The sequence below is a fragment of the Botrytis deweyae genome (genome assembly GCF_014898535.1).
Source record: "Botrytis deweyae strain B1 chromosome Unknown BDEW_002, whole genome shotgun sequence".
In the NCBI taxonomy this organism is placed as follows: Eukaryota; Fungi; Ascomycota; class Leotiomycetes; order Helotiales; family Sclerotiniaceae; genus Botrytis; species Botrytis deweyae.
Window position 1 is genome coordinate 628,400 of NW_024066209.1, and position 16,375 is coordinate 644,774.

Consider the following 16,375-nt stretch of genomic DNA (forward strand, 5'->3'; position numbering starts at 1 on the left):
CTCTTTTCTCCCCGGGGCACATTACTTGGTTGGATTTTTAAATTGGCAGTTTCCTTATTTTTGGTCATCATGAACTCGAATTGCCCCTTTCTTGACGAGAATAAGATTCCTGATATTCGGAAGTACAGGTCAGACGAGAGAATCTTTTGGTTTTTGATCTTCATTTGGAACGATCGAATGATTGTTTTGGGAAAACCTCTAATGTTCGTGGAGTTCCTAGCTGATCCTCTTCTGCTATCACACTTTCCCTTCCTCATACTGCTAGGTGGTGAAAAGTTCTACGCTCCTCCCTCGTGAAGGTTGTTCGTAGGACAATGATATATTTAATCCTTCACTCCTTCAAACAAAACCACTTCTAAACCCCTTGAAAACAACATATATAATTGAAAACCCAAATTCAGTGTTTTCAGTACTCATTTTGGGCATTATTTTACTCAACCGTGCATTCTTTTTTGAACTTGCTCTCCTTCCTCATCCATTACGACATACTTCAATTTTTCACCATCAAGAAAAACTTTACGGAAGATTCTTCTCATTCGAATAACTTCATGAGAGATCGTGCCAGTCCTGAGAAAATCATATTGGCTACCAAATCCCAAAGAAAGGACTGAGAGTGCAAGATGCCAGTCTCAAGACATGAAAACAAGCCTCCGGCTTTGGCGTCTCATGGGAAAAGCAACAAACCCTCAAAACCCCAATTGAAATGGGACCACGAAATGGCCTACAAAGCTGGTATATTTTCTCGCAAATATCGTCAATGCAAAACCAAGCCCAGAGGAGCCCAAGACCTCCATGGTCAGGCATTCCAGAGAGAAAATCGCGTTCCCTTGCCGCCCAATTGGAAAACAAAATATCCTCAGTACACTTATACAGCGGGAGCACCATTTAAGCCGTCACGCACATCTGGATTAAATGTACAGAATTGGTTGATGGTTAGACTTGAATCAGAGTGGGAAGGCCACATGATCACGGTTCACCCGCTTGATTGGGAAGAATTTGAGGCCAACGAAAAGGATGGTCACAGGTTGCTCACAAGCGCCATCAACTTCATTCGGTATTGGGATCAATATATCAAGGATAATCCCAAAGATCTGAAGGACATGGATCAAATTTTTGCAAGCTGGGTTGCCTCTTCATGTACTGGTGATAATCCATACCGCGCAAAACTCAAGGTGGGAGACCCGAGACTACTAGATTACTCGCATAGACGTCGACAATTGCAAAGGATGAAAGAGAAGAAATGGCAACATATGCAGAGGACCAAAGAAAGGCAAGAGAAGTTTGAGAAGCTGTCAATGATTGACGATCAAATTAAAGAACTCACTCTTAGAGTCGGCCGACATCGGTTTTCCTGAGCCATTTCCCTGCCATCGAATCTCTGAAAGCCTCCCCCCACAATTGTGCAGATGGAGGAAACATATGGATGGGCACTCATGATGAAGTCTGGACGATCCTCTGAATGGATGGAATTGGTACAACTGCATTTATTCGCGGTCAAAAAGCCAGTCAACAAGTGGTTCATACATTTGAAGTTTATGTTTTGTTGGGTTAGCGTTGAACCATATGGTTGCATGGATGGAAACGGAAAAGGGGTTGGGCTTCAAGTTTTCTAATGGTGGCGATGAGAGAAAGGGTAGGTGATTACGAAGCATCATTACCACAGCATTGTATGTGCCATTGTAATAGTATATCTTAGCGTGTTGCACAGGCCTATGCATACTCCCTCCAGCGTTTGTAATTATTGAGGATAGTAAATAATTTCACATCAACGGTGAATCTATGCCTTTCAAAGCTAATGCATTTTGAACAACCCATGTATCAAGGAACCTTTGATAACAACTCGACTATTTTCAGTCGACGAGACAGTAATGATGGAAAGCCCATCCATCAAAACTTCAGCGGCTACTGGGGATGACACTACTGCACAAGTAGCTGTTTTCTTGAATACTTCTCCGCCGACACGAGGAAGCAGACAAGTATTCTCATTAGTCCAAGCTTCGGGAGACCTTTCATAAAGCTTTGTACGCAATGGAGCAGTAGGTTGCACTTCGAATTAGCCTTGACTACGTTTCGTGAGACTTCGTGTAATCTTTATAAAAATTTAAACATGAAGAAATCTCTGTACTTAATAATGTCTCATAGATGTGATAGAGCATTCTGACAGAAATGGATGAGTTTTCATCCCATGAAATCTCTCTTTCAACTCGAGAGATCAAACGGTTACGGAAGAGAGAACTTTGGAATATAGTGCTGGCTAACTCAAGGTGGAATACCACGTTCCTTTGTATGAACTCTTTCTTCATCGAGAAACCTAATAACACCTACTTTCCAAAGAGGGAACGACAGTATGCACTAAATATTTATAGATCTAATTATACCGAGACAACCATGGGTATAACCATCATACCGGTACCAACTAATATTCTTCACGTCGTCAAAAAATAGAGCGTAATCGTCAAAATCCTCAGGAATGTACACTCCTCACCTCACCTCCCCATTACCTCAGAAACCACGTATCTCAATTCCACATTCCCCTTCTTAAACATATATCTTCCCAATGCTCTTAACACTATTCCCATACCAATACTAAGTATTGCATCACTTTTACCCATATCACATCATCAATTGCGTATTAGTAACCATGCGTTCAACCAATGTCATTCTCGCAATTCTTTCCCTCTTTTCTACCATCTCTGCGCTTGCGGCTCCGAGATCTGCAGCTTTCCATGCGGGATCGAATGTGTTTGAGAAGGATTGCCAATGTTCTGCTATGGGATGTATGTTACTCCTCCCATACCTATACACTCCTAGATAGAATCAAACTGACAAATCCAGCCGTCTGCCACAAAGCATCCCATATCAATTGCTGCAATGGATTATCCTGCGAAATGATGGATAATCCCAATGGGGATTATGGTATTTGTCGCGCGTCGAATGATCGTAAGAAGGATGAGAAATGCATGTGTTCCATGTCTGATGGTAAGAACCCTGATTCTAAATTTCTATACCATAGGACTAACCAGATATTTTAGATGTGTGTCATCCAAAATCCGACATTAATTGCTGTTTTGGTCTCTTTTGTGATATGACCAATAACCCCAATGGCGATTATGGAAAATGTAAACCTTCGCATGAGTCGAAGAATCCACTCAAGAAAATCGAAGATGCGGAAAAATGTTTGGAATCGGGTTGTGTGTTCTCTTCCACTCCTTTGCTATATTGCAGTTCAATACTAAAGACTATCAAGCAATGCATTGTAATTTGCAAGGTGCACCACCATGTTGCTCCGGAGCAAAATGTAACAAGGTTGGAAGATCCGATAGCCCAATGTTTATGTGCGAAAAGGAATCCGATGATCAAGATGGTGATGACAAGTGTTTGAAACCTGGTTGTATGGTTACCCCTCCTCACTATCTGCATCAATACTAAGTCTTCGCTAGCAATGCATTGCAACCACCTTGGCTCCCCAAAATGTTGCAGCGGATCAAAATGCAACAAGATTGGAAAGTCTGACAGTAACATGTTTATGTGCGAAAAGGAGTCTGATGATGACGATAAGAAACAATGTTTGGTTCCTGGAGGCATGTTATACTCTTTTACGTCACATTCATCTTAGAATAGTAACTGATATCTCGATAGCACACCACTGCAACACGCCCGGCATGAAATGTTGCCCTGGATCAAGTTGTAATAATGTCAGAGGTGAAAGCTTTATGTGTGCAAAGGACTCTGATGATGATGATGATGATGACGATGACGATGTTTCAACTGTTCTCTCCCAAGATCAACAACCACTCTTCTCATCAAAAGACAAAAACGTCTTCGAAGAAGATTGTGACAGGAACATGTGTATTGAAGGAGGCCGTACGTTCCTGACCCCATTTTGATTCCAATTTGTGGAAGAGAGCTAATGCAACGATACAGAGATGTGTCATCGCCACAGACAAAACTCCAAGTGTCCACCTGCTCCATGCTGTCCGGATTTTCAATGCGCATACGTAGATTCTCATCATGAATCTTTCTGTGTCTCTATGTCCGATTCGAATAAAAAGACTGAAATTGCTTCATCAAAGAAACATGCCATTTCGAAAAAGAAGGATGAATTGATGACTGAAAACTGCGCACCACAGGAGCCCACTGGATGCTCACCTTTTAGATGTAAGAATCCCCATCCTTCTTCATTTAGTAGTAAAATTGACAAGAAAAAGGTCCATGTAAAAAAGATCAACGTAATAGCTGCTGCGAAGGTCAAAGTTGCATAGGTATGTCGGAATCGGGTATGTCATATTGCATGACACCTGACGATCAGGAAGAGGAGCACTCTCGCCTATACACATTGAAAGGGATGTTCCATGGGTTTGTTGAGAAAATCGAGAAGAAACATTGTTTACCACAAGGAGGTAAGTAACCTTTCTATTTCTATCTCTGTGAGATGAGAATGCTAATGTGAGAGTAGAATCATGTATGATGCAACATGATAAATGCTGTCATGGATTGATGTGTCATTCTGGAGAATGCATGGCCGACAATGACGAACTGAAGATTTGATAGAAAAAGTTTGAACAGGATGCCAATGAAGTTGAGTGTGTTGGAAGTTGTTTTGTTCTTTGTTGGAATAGGAGAAAAATTGTGTTGTGTTTGTTTTGAGCACCTAAGGAAGGTGAAGAAGGAAAATTAATTGGTTAATCGTCAATACTTGTGAGCCAAACTTGCGACCTAGTAATACTGAAAGCAATTTGCAAATCCAGTCACGAAGGCTCGTATAGAGTATATTTCACTTGAGAAAGGTATCTAGAGCCCCTGTTTCTATTTGGATTTGCAACTGAGTGTCTAAGAATGCTCCTCCAAAGGGATAAAAAATCCTTCAACTGAATGTCTGCCATGAATTTTGTGAACGAATGGCTTTGTAGACAATTTTCGTAGCCTCATGATCTCAATTCGTAAATTATGCGATAGTCATCCACCAGCAGAGAGAGAGAGAGAGATGTAATGGTAATTCCAAAAATTCGTGGTAGCCATCACAATACATAATATATCCGCAAATTGCAAGCGTTTCTCTCTTGATTCAGTGTCAAAACTGTTGACCAACAACATTCGATAAAGTCAAAACCATCTTCAATCGTACAATCTCAATATAGATCTTGAATAAGGATCAAGGAACCCATCCAATTTCTTCAATTGGTCCTCTAATCCACAACCGATGTTCTTCATCCAATAAACCCCAAATTTGAGCAATTAGATATTCCGACCAACCTTTCATGTACCAATATGAATCTAGATGCTTCAATAACACGGCAAAATGTGCATAAATTGTGAGAGCCCCCGCAGTCCTTTGTCGAAGAAGTACTAAATAGTGATCGTGTACTCGATACGGCCATATAAACACATCAGTCAACTCGAAACTATGACTATCCCTATTTGCAAGAACGACGAAAGACCTTTGAAGCTCATCTATGCTTTGAATATATGCTTCCAAATCCTGTGGATCAGGCGTTGTTTCTGACAGAAATTTGGCTAGATTGATGAGATCTTGGTTTGGGGGGGTAACCTGATCATTTCTCAATTGATCACGTCTCCCTCCAGCTGTAAACATAGGTCTTAGAGGTCCACTGTAAATTAAATCTGGAGCATGATCTGTCAAAGCTCTGACTCCTTTCAGAAGAGATACCCAATCCGATACATCATTATCGCCGACAATCAAGAGATCCAAAGGTCTTCGAGGACTTCCTATCGAGTATACTAAGGTGAGGGAAGTGAATACATACAGGGAAGTACAATTTTCATCGTTGACGTCACTCATCAGGGGAATTGCATCAGCTAATGCCTTTTGATGATGAAACGCAGCTCTCGCGATATAAAGATCCCTCTTCTCTGGTTTATAATAAGCAATATGTAGGGCCGCAAGTGCCATAAGACCTCGCATCAAGAATTCATGAGAGTATGAAAGTTCCGGAACGTTGATTCGCCATAATGTCCTGATCGGAGGACTCGAAGCCAAAGTCATAGACGTAGATATTGTGTAATGGTGAAGTAGTTCCATGTCAAGAAGAGTAAAGTTTGGTGCTTGACTGTCGAGCATGGAAATGGAAGGTAATGGCATTTGGTGGGTAGAAATTGATGACCCAGTAGCACTCATAGGGCTAAACTTATTCATGGGAGTCCCCGCGCCATTAAAGCTAGGACTAGGCGACGGGACCGATGCAGCAGGTGTGACTGCCGCGCTGGTGATCATAATATCGCATTGTACGGAATGCCTGATACAATTGTTGCCTACATGAATGTTAGAATTAGAAAGGTTCATTCATCGCGCGATCAATATTCTGGATTGCAATCCAGCCCTAAGGAATTTGAAGTTTTGATATCATCTCCAAGATATAATCAATTAAGGCATGATCAAGTCAAATTCAACATGTATTGAAAACTTTCAAGAATGGACTGCAATCCAGACTACCAAACACGTTATCTTTAGTGTCTTACATGACGGCTTATTTTCATCGCACTAAAGTAGAAATCATTAATCATGCATTCATTGCCCATACAAAGAAAACATTAGTAGCCGCACCTTAATTTTCCTAGTTTTGCAGACGCGACAACCAGTCCTGACTTTTCGATGCGGTTTACGAGACGTCCCTTGCATGATCCAATTTTCACGAGATCTTATCTTGTCGCGTTTGCAAGACCCGTGGAGTGGCCAGAGGAACGAGGGAAGTCCGAACACGACGACTGAAGAATACTCCGTTATACCGAAGCCTTATGAGCCTTTCTGCCAGCTATCAGTTATCTTTAGAGGCGCAATACAGGCATGGCCAGGATATCAAGATACCAGTAATTGACAGGCCAAAAGGAAGTTGCCGTGGAGCCAAAGTCAGATTCTGCGTGTTGCTGGGGCTGGGGCTGTGGTTTGATGGAATGAGGTTGTGACTCGTGAGGTTGAGAGCGAAGTCGTGTACGAGAAGTGCGAGAGGTTTACGAGTGCGAGTGCGAGTGCGACGTGCGAGTGGCTTGAGCTAGCAAGGGAACTACCAAGCGATCCAATTAGACAATTTGTTTTGGATCTCATCCCCAATCAAATTTCGTATCACCGCAATTACGATCATTAGCTTGTTGATTGCGAGTTTTCTAGACTCGGTGAAGGGAACAGACCCAAAGATTTGTTTGTATTCAATCTACGAAATTGTGCTGTAAACATGGAAGTAACAATTTTTGGAAAACGTTAGAATACACAATTAGCAAAACAAAAACACTACAAAATATCGTCCTCCCAACATCACGTTTTTAGAGACTCTTTCTAATCTTGAGATTACCTATCCTATCCTATTCATGCTTCTCCCATGAGGCAGGAAGTCCAAGAGTCTACCGCCTAGTCGTACCCACTTCAAAGCTCAGCCCTCCTCGCATTCTATGCGAGCCCCTCCGAAAGCGAGAAAGCGAGAAGCGATGTACGAATACGCCAATACGTCTCCAATGAAGAGCTTCTCAGTACGAAGCTGCGACTTTTTATCTAATTTGCATTTTTCCAGAAATCACATATTATATAGCTCTCTCCTGTTTTCAAAATGGAGTCTTCTACTATATCTCATTCTCATCTACAAGCTTCTCTCCTTCCTCTCAAAAGAAACCGACCGTTCGAGATCTCAAGTCCCGATATTCCTCTACTTTCCGTCCCCTGAGCTTCGAATTGATATTTAACGATTAGACGAACGTGATACACTCACCACAAACCAATCATCATGTCGGTCAACGGAGAAAAATATATGCTCTATCACTATGAACCATCAACAGCCGCATCTTGCGTTTTTGTAGTCCTATTTGGTATCTCCGCCATCCTCCACATCTACCAATTAGTCTCCAAGCGAACATGGTATTTCATTCCCTTCGTCATCGGAGGTTTATGTAAGTGTACTCTTCCACAATCCTTCACAGCTTCACTTCACATGATCTGAACGCTGCCGACAACCTACACCTTTCACATTTCTCAACTCATACTAACCTACTCTACAGTTGAAGCCATAGGTTACGTCGGGCGTCTCCTATCTTCTCGCGAGAATTACGGTGATTGGACACTCGGACCCTACATCATGCAAACGCTTCTCATTCTCATCGCCCCCGCCTTTTTCGCAGCATCCATCTACATGGTCCTCGGACGTATCATCGTGCTCACCGACGGCGAACAATATTCCATCATCCGCGCGCGCTGGCTCACCAAAATATTTGTCGCCGGCGATGTTCTTTCTTTCCTGATGCAATCCAGTGGTGGTGGAATGCTCGCTCAAGCCAAAACCGCTTCGAATATCAAGTTGGGCGAAAACATCATCACGGGTGGTCTCGTCGTCCAAGTTGTTTTCTTCGCTTTCTTCATCTTCACGACCGGCATCTTTCACTCAAGAATCGTCAAAGCACAAGGCGGACTTCAAGCTTCTGCTGTACCATGGCAACAATATCTATATATTCTTTACATTGCCAGTACTTTTATCATGATTCGATCGATATTCCGTATTGCGGAGTATGTCCAAGGATCTGACGGTGCTCTTTTGTCGACCGAAACGTACATCTACGTCTTTGATGCTACGCTTATGTTCTTGGTTATGGTAATTTTCAATCTGAGACATCCAAGTGCCATCATTCAAGGAAAGGGACAACAATACTCGACTCCAGTTTCGACAGGAAGCAGAGATGGATATCCGATGGAGGATAGAGTTCCATCTGCGACCAAGTACCAAGGCCATGGCTATGCGAGAGAATCCGTCTAGATCTGTATAGAATGGAATGACGAATGGAGGGTATCGGCAGCATTTGGGGCTGCACGGGATAATGAAGGGAGGACATGAGTAACATTTCGGATCGGAAGGGAAAATGTTACGGGGGAGGTTTCTTAATCTAATACCAACTACGGTCGGCATGGGCGGTTTTCTTTTTCTTTTTCACAACCATTTCTACAGCAAGGCGTTTCAGCATGGGATCCATAGAGGATGGAAAACTCTAGCATGCGACTTACATCTTATTAGAATACATGAATAATGACAAGATATCCAAAACCATTGATGGGAGAATCATTGTGAATTCATTCTACCGAGTCATCTTCCATTTTAGGCGATCTCTCATACATCCATATCTCGTTAGAGAAATTCACCCCTTCTGTAGAAAACTTGAAAACTATCGTGCTAGAGTGTTGAAGTCTACATTCCTGAATGTATTTCAAACCCTCATTCAATGTACTGTACTTCCGCCTTTGTCTATGGAGATGAAAAGAAGCTCGTAGTCAGCTTCTTCTCTCGAAAAATATATTTCCCGAGCTCACTCATCTTACAGGTTAGATAGATGTCTTAGCGATCAAGGAGCTACATAAAAACTTAGATGAGATGTCGAAAGATAGACTAGCACTCATAGCTTCTACAAGATTGTATAATAATTAGCATCCTTTTCAATGGAAACACCTCAACCAACATTCCCATCCCCGCAATTCTTCATAAACTCATGATTATATGAAAATATTCTTCTACCTTCATGTCTTTACAAATCCATCAATCTATCCACTTACCAAAACCCAAACCCCCATAATCCTGCCCTCCCCCTGCTAAACTCTCCCTTAAAAAACCAACCCATAAACCCTTTCACATCCCAAATTCCCTCTCCCAAAACTCCTCAATCAATCCTCCCACCACCTTTTCATGCGTCCTCACCAAAACATGCCCTGCCCCATCCACCTGAAATATCTCTTTCTCCCACCCCAACTCCCCCAACTCTCTTTTCACAAATTCTGGCGGAAACGAAGTATCAAATTCCCCCACTATCACCAAAATCTTGATCCCACTCTCAATCAACTTCCTATAACTCTCATGCTGATCAAAAACATTCCCATGTCTGAAAATACTAACCACACTCGCTTCATGCCCTTTATGATTTTCCCTCTGCCATTGATCGATCGGCTGGGATACAAATTCTCCTTGCCGAATTGCTTCTTTCCAAGTTTTATTCGAAGGAGCGAAGCCCACTAATTCCTCAATGATAGTACGATCACTCTCATCATCTACCATCCAATCCCCATCCTTCCGCACCTTATTCCACCATCCACCATTCTCTTTCTTCCAAAGTCCCGCTCCAGCTACAATGACCGCGCTCTCCACCACCTGCGCATACACCGCCGCGAAAGTAGCCACAATACTCCCGCCCAAACTAAACCCCACAAAATGCGCCTTGTTCCATCCCAAATGCGCGAGAACTTCAAAAATCTGCAGATGCATCAACGCCGGCGTGTGTGCCTCCAACGGAGTCGAAGAATTCCCATGGCCCCAGAGATCATAAATCACCACATGAGATCCCAAGGCTGTAAGTTGACGAGCAAGAGGTGCGATACCAATGGCACTTGTTGCAATGCCATGGATTAGGAGAACCTTTTTGGTGTTTGATGAGGCGGAGGGATTGAACTCATAGTAATGGATTGTTCCTCGAGATGATGGGATATCTTTTCCCGGGGGGAGGATCCCGGCGAATTCTTCTTCGAATGCTTTTGCTGATGGGGGTGGGATGTAGGAGAGTCCGTTGATGAGAAAGGGGGGAGGAAGTGAAAGATTTGTCATTTTGAATAGTGTGATTAATGATAGTGATGAGGTGAAGCGAAGTGAACGTAAACATGTGAGTTCTAAAACAAGAATGGGGGCTTGATCATCTCACCTGGAGCAATCCCGTAAGCAAATTTGTAATCGATGCCCCCGCAGAACTTCTTAGAAATTGAAGCAGTTTATGATCACAAATTCGTCATATTTGATTATGAGATCCAAAAATACCTACGACTAGGAATCTTTTTATCGCTCCAATAGAAGATCATTTTTATGTCACCGATTCCATACAGCGCAACCACTGTATGAATCATGTTCAAGAGGATTCCTTTTGTTCAACTTCAGAAGTCTTTTGACCCGTTCACAGATTGATAAACAATGCCACTCAAATTGAATTCCACTCGAAACAGTCGAGTCGAGTCGAGTCGAGTCGTCAAGACGTACTTTTCTCAACATTTCCTCGTAATTTACCATTCAATAACCATAACCATAACCAGTCCATCTCAATACGCAACCATAAACCCAAGTCAAACAAACCTATACTCATACAGCTACCCAAGATTTCAAACATAGAAAATCGAGAAATATAAAACAGAGAATGTAGGAACTACCTACTTGAAAACACAAATACCACAGGACAAACGAACGAAAACCTGACAGAAGAAGAAAAAAGTCTAATCAAAACCTTTACACAATTAGATAATTCAAATATACACGTCTACGAAGTATCTACTATCCATCTCCCTATTTCCCTTTCCTCCCTACCTACACTCTTCTTCCACCCTCCCCCGCACAAACCCCAAACAAACACCTTTCTTCCCTCTTTCTCTCCCCTCTCCCCCTCTCCCTCCCTTAAAATCCCCCCGCCCACCAAACATCCAAAAAAAACGCAAAAAAAAAAATAAGTTGACCAGACTGGGGCACGATCCCAGGACCTTGTCCGAACATAACAAATCGCAATCACCTTTCAGAAACCGTGAAATTGTTAAGGACACGTGATAACCAACTACACCATCCGGCCTTTTTGGATATCTGCTCAGTCGCAATTTAAATATATATTATTTTTGGGTGGTGCTGTGGGGTAGGGTTACCTATGTATCAATGAATGGATTGGATGGACATTTACATTAGCCTGGAGGTGGGTGGGGTTACAAGTATGGATAACACGAATGGAATTTTCTTCGTGGCTGATCTAATCAAGTAAGCGATGTATGTGCGCAAAAAGTGGTGAGTGGAGGTGGAGGTGGAGGTGGAGTGCATATGACCGATCCAATGAGTACTAGGTACTTGCAGTGGCTGTTTTTCTCTTCGGCATATGTGGAATGGTTGCATATCGAATCTCATTCATCCATTGAACCAGAATGCTAGGACGAAAAAAAGATTTCGAGCAACAAAAGCAAAAAGCTGAATTGCCTTGTGATGTAATTGTTTCAAAACTCATCGAAGTAATTAAAAGAATAGTAAAATGGCCACGAAGAAGCCTCTGGTATCTATTATATAAAATTCCCATCTATCCATCATCCATCATCCATCATCCATCGGCACGCACCCACGCCCATGCAATTCTCAAACTCATATCCCAAATATGATATTAACAATTCATTCAACACATCCCTCATGTCTTGCCTATACAACTTTATAGATCTTTCGAAGTACTGGCCTCAGTCTAAGTCGTAGTGTCACTTTGTCCATTTTCATCCCGAACTTCGATTCCTGTCCCCTTCTTTTCCCTTTTAGTATTTTGTCTGTTGTCCCTTAGGAAATCAAGTTCTGCTTTATTTTCAGCCTCCAGTTCACCATTTTTTTCCTTTTCCTTTTCTCTAGCCTTCTCCATCTTATGAATAGCCTCTTTGGTCAGATCTTGCTTAAACATTCTTTCCAAAACATCCTTCTTTCTAGTTCTATGATCTCCGATACTGATAAGTACACCAGCTGTTATATTGACTGTGATACTGCAGCATAGAATAACTGTAGTTAATGCAAATGGTCTAGTCTTATAACTAATTGCCCAAGTACATGTACCAAGAGCTATTTGAAGAAGAGAATGACAATCCAGAAGAACGACAACGGCGACAAGTAATCTAAGAGGAAATGCGTGATGTGTGTTAGTTTCGTGAGGCTTATAGAACGTATGAGATCGGTTGAATTTCTTTTGATGATGTTGAAGTTTCTTTTGTTGAGCTGGATTAAGAACTGATACTTCATCTTCGACAATCTGATCTTCTAGATCTTCTGGTAATATTGCTGGTAAATCGTTATGATCTTCCAATTTTGGTAGAGCCTTTTCTTTGCGAAGTCGCCATGTTAGGTGATGATAGTGGGCGATGTATATCATATGGTAAGTGTCGATAGCCCGAAATGGAGCAAGTCCATCACCCATAATAGCAAAAAGTGCAACAAGAACATTGTCAATAACGTTGATCACATATAGACGTTTACTTCCAACATTAACCCAACCAATCAGAAAAAGAACCCATGCCAATCCAAATAGGGTAATAAGAGTTGCATATAGGGTAACGAAGAATCCGAGAGCTAAAAATATTAGTCTAATGTATACCATAGATGATTGCAGAAAACTTACGCTTTCTAACATATTGTCCAAATCCTTTCATTGCTCGCTTGAATCCTTCTCTTCTTGAATGTAATAGATGACGCACATGATCATTAAGTTCTTCTTTATCCTCTGGTGACCAACCATCCAAATTAATGCCTTCCGGGACTACGGCATAATGAGGATGTTCCTCATCTGGATGTGATATGGATTCAGTGAGAGTAAAAGCACCAGTATCTCTACTTTGAAGTCGAGGCCTTCCTGGGCGAGGGAGAGCTTGTCCTAATTCGTCATTTGGCCCAGGCTCTTCTATTGTCGGAAGATCCGCCAAGTTTGTTGGACGACGAGAAAGACTATTTGTTTGCTGACGAGCCAGATCATTGGTTGGTCGACGGATAAGTTCATTTCGGGTAAGATTATATGTTGGATTACGGTTAAATAGGTTTCCAAGTGATGGAATAAATAAAGAGTTTTGAATATTAGTAAGACTTGTCAACGTGGAAATTTCGGGATCTGGAAAATGGTTAGAGATATTCAAGATATTCTTATAACAGCATTGAGGGGAGACAAACCAACTAGATCAAGGAAATCAACAAGATCAGTGTCGTATTCATCTTGTGTTCTTGGGACCCCTTCACTATGGGTATGAGAATGTTGTAGAGGAGGAGGGACTTCATTTGCCGTATTATTTCCACCGGTATTAATTGAAGCAAAAATTGGACCTTCTTGTTTTGTTGCAGAAGCCTCCTCAATGGTAGACGGAATATATGAACCCGCCCTCACTCGTGGTGGACCGGCGGTTGTAGCTGATTGAGAGCTTAACCATGCTGGGCGTTGTGGCTCAGAACTACTTCGACGCCTGTTCGATGTATCAATAGTATCGTCGACTGATGTGAGATGATTATCAACGTGTGGAGTTGAGTTATTGCGGGTCTGCCAATCTCTCCGAGACGTATTGTCATAAGGTTGATTAATCTGCGAATTTCCAGCAGAAAGATTGGCCGTTGATGGTATTCGTCTGATTCGAATAGTTGGTCGCCATACCGCTGGTGGAGGTCGTTGTGGTTGTCCGGTTGTTCTTTGAGAATTCAGTGTGTTTTGTTGTGCTAGTGAATTCGCCGATGTACGTGCTGTAGATGCCCCAATACTTTCTCTTCTACTGTTCCTTCTTGCATTATTTCCAGAAACTCCGGATGTCGATAACGTTGGCAATTCTGTTCCCGTTGTTGTTAAGAAGTTTGGATCTTCAATCGCAGATTCCCGCCGCGATTGCATTTTTGCTTATCTTTTGTAAACAAAAGAATTCGAGAGCGAAAACACAAATATATCCAGGGGGTGTTTGTTCTCTGTTTTCTTTTCTTTTTGCTTATACGATATATCAATATCAAGGTCCCCTTGATTGATACTAAGGACAAGTCTAAAATCTTGTAAATAGAAAAGATCGAGAAATATTTTAGGGGACCATCGGAACAATAATAAGATACTAAAGAGATGTAAATTGAGAAATCTAGAATTCGGTTTCTTTTCCTTCTGCCGGATCTTTTCTCTCTTGACCAGGTGAGCCAAGAAACAAGTTCTGATAATTGAGCTACCAACCCTCGAGCCACGGATTGACCCAATTCCAATGGTTAAAGCTTGGTGAGTGGTCTGCGATGAATAGAAAATTGGGTCTTGACTTTCTTGACTTTAAGATTGAAAATCGCAGGCAAAAGTACACGGCCGGTACGTCATCTGGAGAGAGCGCTTAGGACTTGGGAAAGTAGGTACGATGTAGGGAATCAAAGTCTGTGGGGGAAGGGAGAGGAGTGATGAAACTAGGTAGGTAGGTGATAATGATAATATAATTGTTCGAATGCTTTAGCCAAAACAGAAGAATGAATGAGTTCAAAACGCGCTTCAGATCATATCAATTCAATGTCTATGCCATGATATGATTCGAGTAGAAAAGAAGTCACAGGTTACAGAACAGTAGTGTGTTGGAACTTGGTCCCAATATCCAGTCATCATTTTCGTTTGTACTCCGGTCCTCGAAGAGTGGGAGAAGATAAAAGATACAACCAGGTAATTTCCAATCAACCAGTACTCGTAGATGGGTATCAAAATCACAGCTGAATAATCGATAAGCATAAAACAAATACCAATCAAATTCCCATATCTATTTATCGAACATTATCTCCGAATCTCCAATTGGAATCAATTATCAAATAATATTGGAATTCGTGAATGCCGTGCTTCTCAAATCCCAGACCAATCAAAGTCGGTATTGTGATGGGGAGACTACCTAGGTCATGGAGAAGGTAAATTCGAAACGTTGGCAGCATCAAGAATTATGCAGGATCTCAGATTGATTGATTGAACTTCAAGGGACCACCTGGGTATCGTTGGACCCTTATGCAAGGCTAAATCATCGTAGCAAGGCTGACGAATGCCTTCTTTCTTTCTCGTAACGTGAGGGTACAAAGTACATCGTGTGAGATGGATGGTACAGCTGCTTTGTCGGAGTTTGTATTGTCCTAAAATTCTGCAATAATCAATAACATTACTCTTGGAGCTCAAAGTACATTATTTAGGATTGCCCAAATTCCAAAATATTCTCTTCGAGACGGGGTAGAATCATCAGGTGAGTTCTTTTTGGGTCAAGTGTTATACCTGTGTGAGACGAATCGCTTTTGGTACTCTACTCGTAAGTACTTTGAAGTATGCGCCGAGAAATACTTTTGTAGAAATCTAGAGCACATATGTCTTAGATATATGACCTCTGTAACGTTCATTTCGAAGAATGGAATTGTCTCATCGTGAGGAGATCGAATCGATGGAAACAGTACAGATCGTAACCTCATGGCGTAAGCATCAGAGGACAAACATGATATCATTTGTACCCGATCATCGTGATTCCTCGATCTTGTACGCTCCCGGCCACGATAAGAGCGAGACATCTGAGATGCATCTAAGAGGCGCAACGGGATTGCCTTTTCATTACCGGACAGGCGGGAGGATTTGGAAGTTCTTCGAGAATGTCAGCTGATTGTATGGATTGATACCTCAACCGGAACGGCGAAGGTATCCTTGGAATGAAGAGCATAAGAGTGGAAAGAATCTCCATCTGCCCCATAATATATGATCCTGAAGACCCAAATCAAGGCCATGTTTAAGCCTCGGAGCTGAAGTATGTGACAGAGGCCCTTCACCGTGTATGTTCGATTGTCATCTCAAGAAAGAGATGTACCTGTGCAGTAGAATAGCAGATGAGGAATAAAGGAGGAAGCCG

The 16,375-nt window shown here is 42.0% G+C and overlaps 7 protein-coding genes across 7 annotated transcripts; 4 read left to right on the top strand and 3 right to left on the bottom strand.

The window, feature by feature from the left end:
* Window positions 1-620: 620 nt before the first annotated feature.
* On the top strand, window positions 621-1,355 carry EAE98_000893 (uncharacterized protein; the record flags this gene model as incomplete). Its single annotated transcript, XM_038948510.1, has 1 exon — window positions 621-1,355. One exon carries the CDS (start codon window positions 621-623, stop codon window positions 1,353-1,355), a length of 735 nt encoding a protein of 244 aa, XP_038814776.1.
* Window positions 1,356-2,641: 1,286 nt separating this feature from the next.
* On the top strand, window positions 2,642-3,429 carry EAE98_000894 (uncharacterized protein; the record flags this gene model as incomplete). Its single annotated transcript, XM_038948511.1, has 4 exons — window positions 2,642-2,777; window positions 2,836-2,979; window positions 3,024-3,191; window positions 3,239-3,429. 4 exons carry the CDS (start codon window positions 2,642-2,644, stop codon window positions 3,427-3,429), a joined length of 639 nt encoding a protein of 212 aa, XP_038814777.1.
* Window positions 3,430-3,713: 284 nt separating this feature from the next.
* EAE98_000895 (uncharacterized protein) lies at window positions 3,714-4,262 on the top strand (the record flags this gene model as incomplete). The annotated part of the gene is made up of 2 exons (XM_038948512.1): window positions 3,714-3,864; window positions 3,925-4,262. The coding sequence occupies 2 exons, from the start codon at window positions 3,714-3,716 to the stop codon at window positions 4,260-4,262; spliced, it is 489 nt and encodes a 162-aa protein (XP_038814778.1).
* An 890-nt stretch (window positions 4,263-5,152) lies between these two features.
* On the bottom strand, window positions 5,153-6,637 carry EAE98_000896 (uncharacterized protein; the record flags this gene model as incomplete). The annotated part of the gene is made up of 3 exons (XM_038948513.1): window positions 5,153-6,270; window positions 6,478-6,499; window positions 6,563-6,637. The coding sequence occupies 3 exons, from the start codon at window positions 6,635-6,637 to the stop codon at window positions 5,153-5,155; spliced, it is 1,215 nt and encodes a 404-aa protein (XP_038814779.1).
* A 1,093-nt stretch (window positions 6,638-7,730) lies between these two features.
* EAE98_000897 (uncharacterized protein) lies at window positions 7,731-8,750 on the top strand (the record flags this gene model as incomplete). Its single annotated transcript, XM_038948514.1, has 2 exons — window positions 7,731-7,893; window positions 8,002-8,750. The coding sequence occupies 2 exons, from the start codon at window positions 7,731-7,733 to the stop codon at window positions 8,748-8,750; spliced, it is 912 nt and encodes a 303-aa protein (XP_038814780.1).
* An 861-nt stretch (window positions 8,751-9,611) lies between these two features.
* Window positions 9,612-10,577, bottom strand: EAE98_000898 (uncharacterized protein; the record flags this gene model as incomplete). The annotated part of the gene is made up of 1 exon (XM_038948515.1): window positions 9,612-10,577. One exon carries the CDS (start codon window positions 10,575-10,577, stop codon window positions 9,612-9,614), a length of 966 nt encoding a protein of 321 aa, XP_038814781.1.
* Window positions 10,578-12,222: 1,645 nt separating this feature from the next.
* EAE98_000899 (uncharacterized protein) lies at window positions 12,223-14,382 on the bottom strand (the record flags this gene model as incomplete). Its single annotated transcript, XM_038948516.1, has 3 exons — window positions 12,223-13,088; window positions 13,138-13,620; window positions 13,680-14,382. The coding sequence occupies 3 exons, from the start codon at window positions 14,380-14,382 to the stop codon at window positions 12,223-12,225; spliced, it is 2,052 nt and encodes a 683-aa protein (XP_038814782.1).
* Between the last annotated feature and the right edge of the window lie 1,993 nt (window positions 14,383-16,375).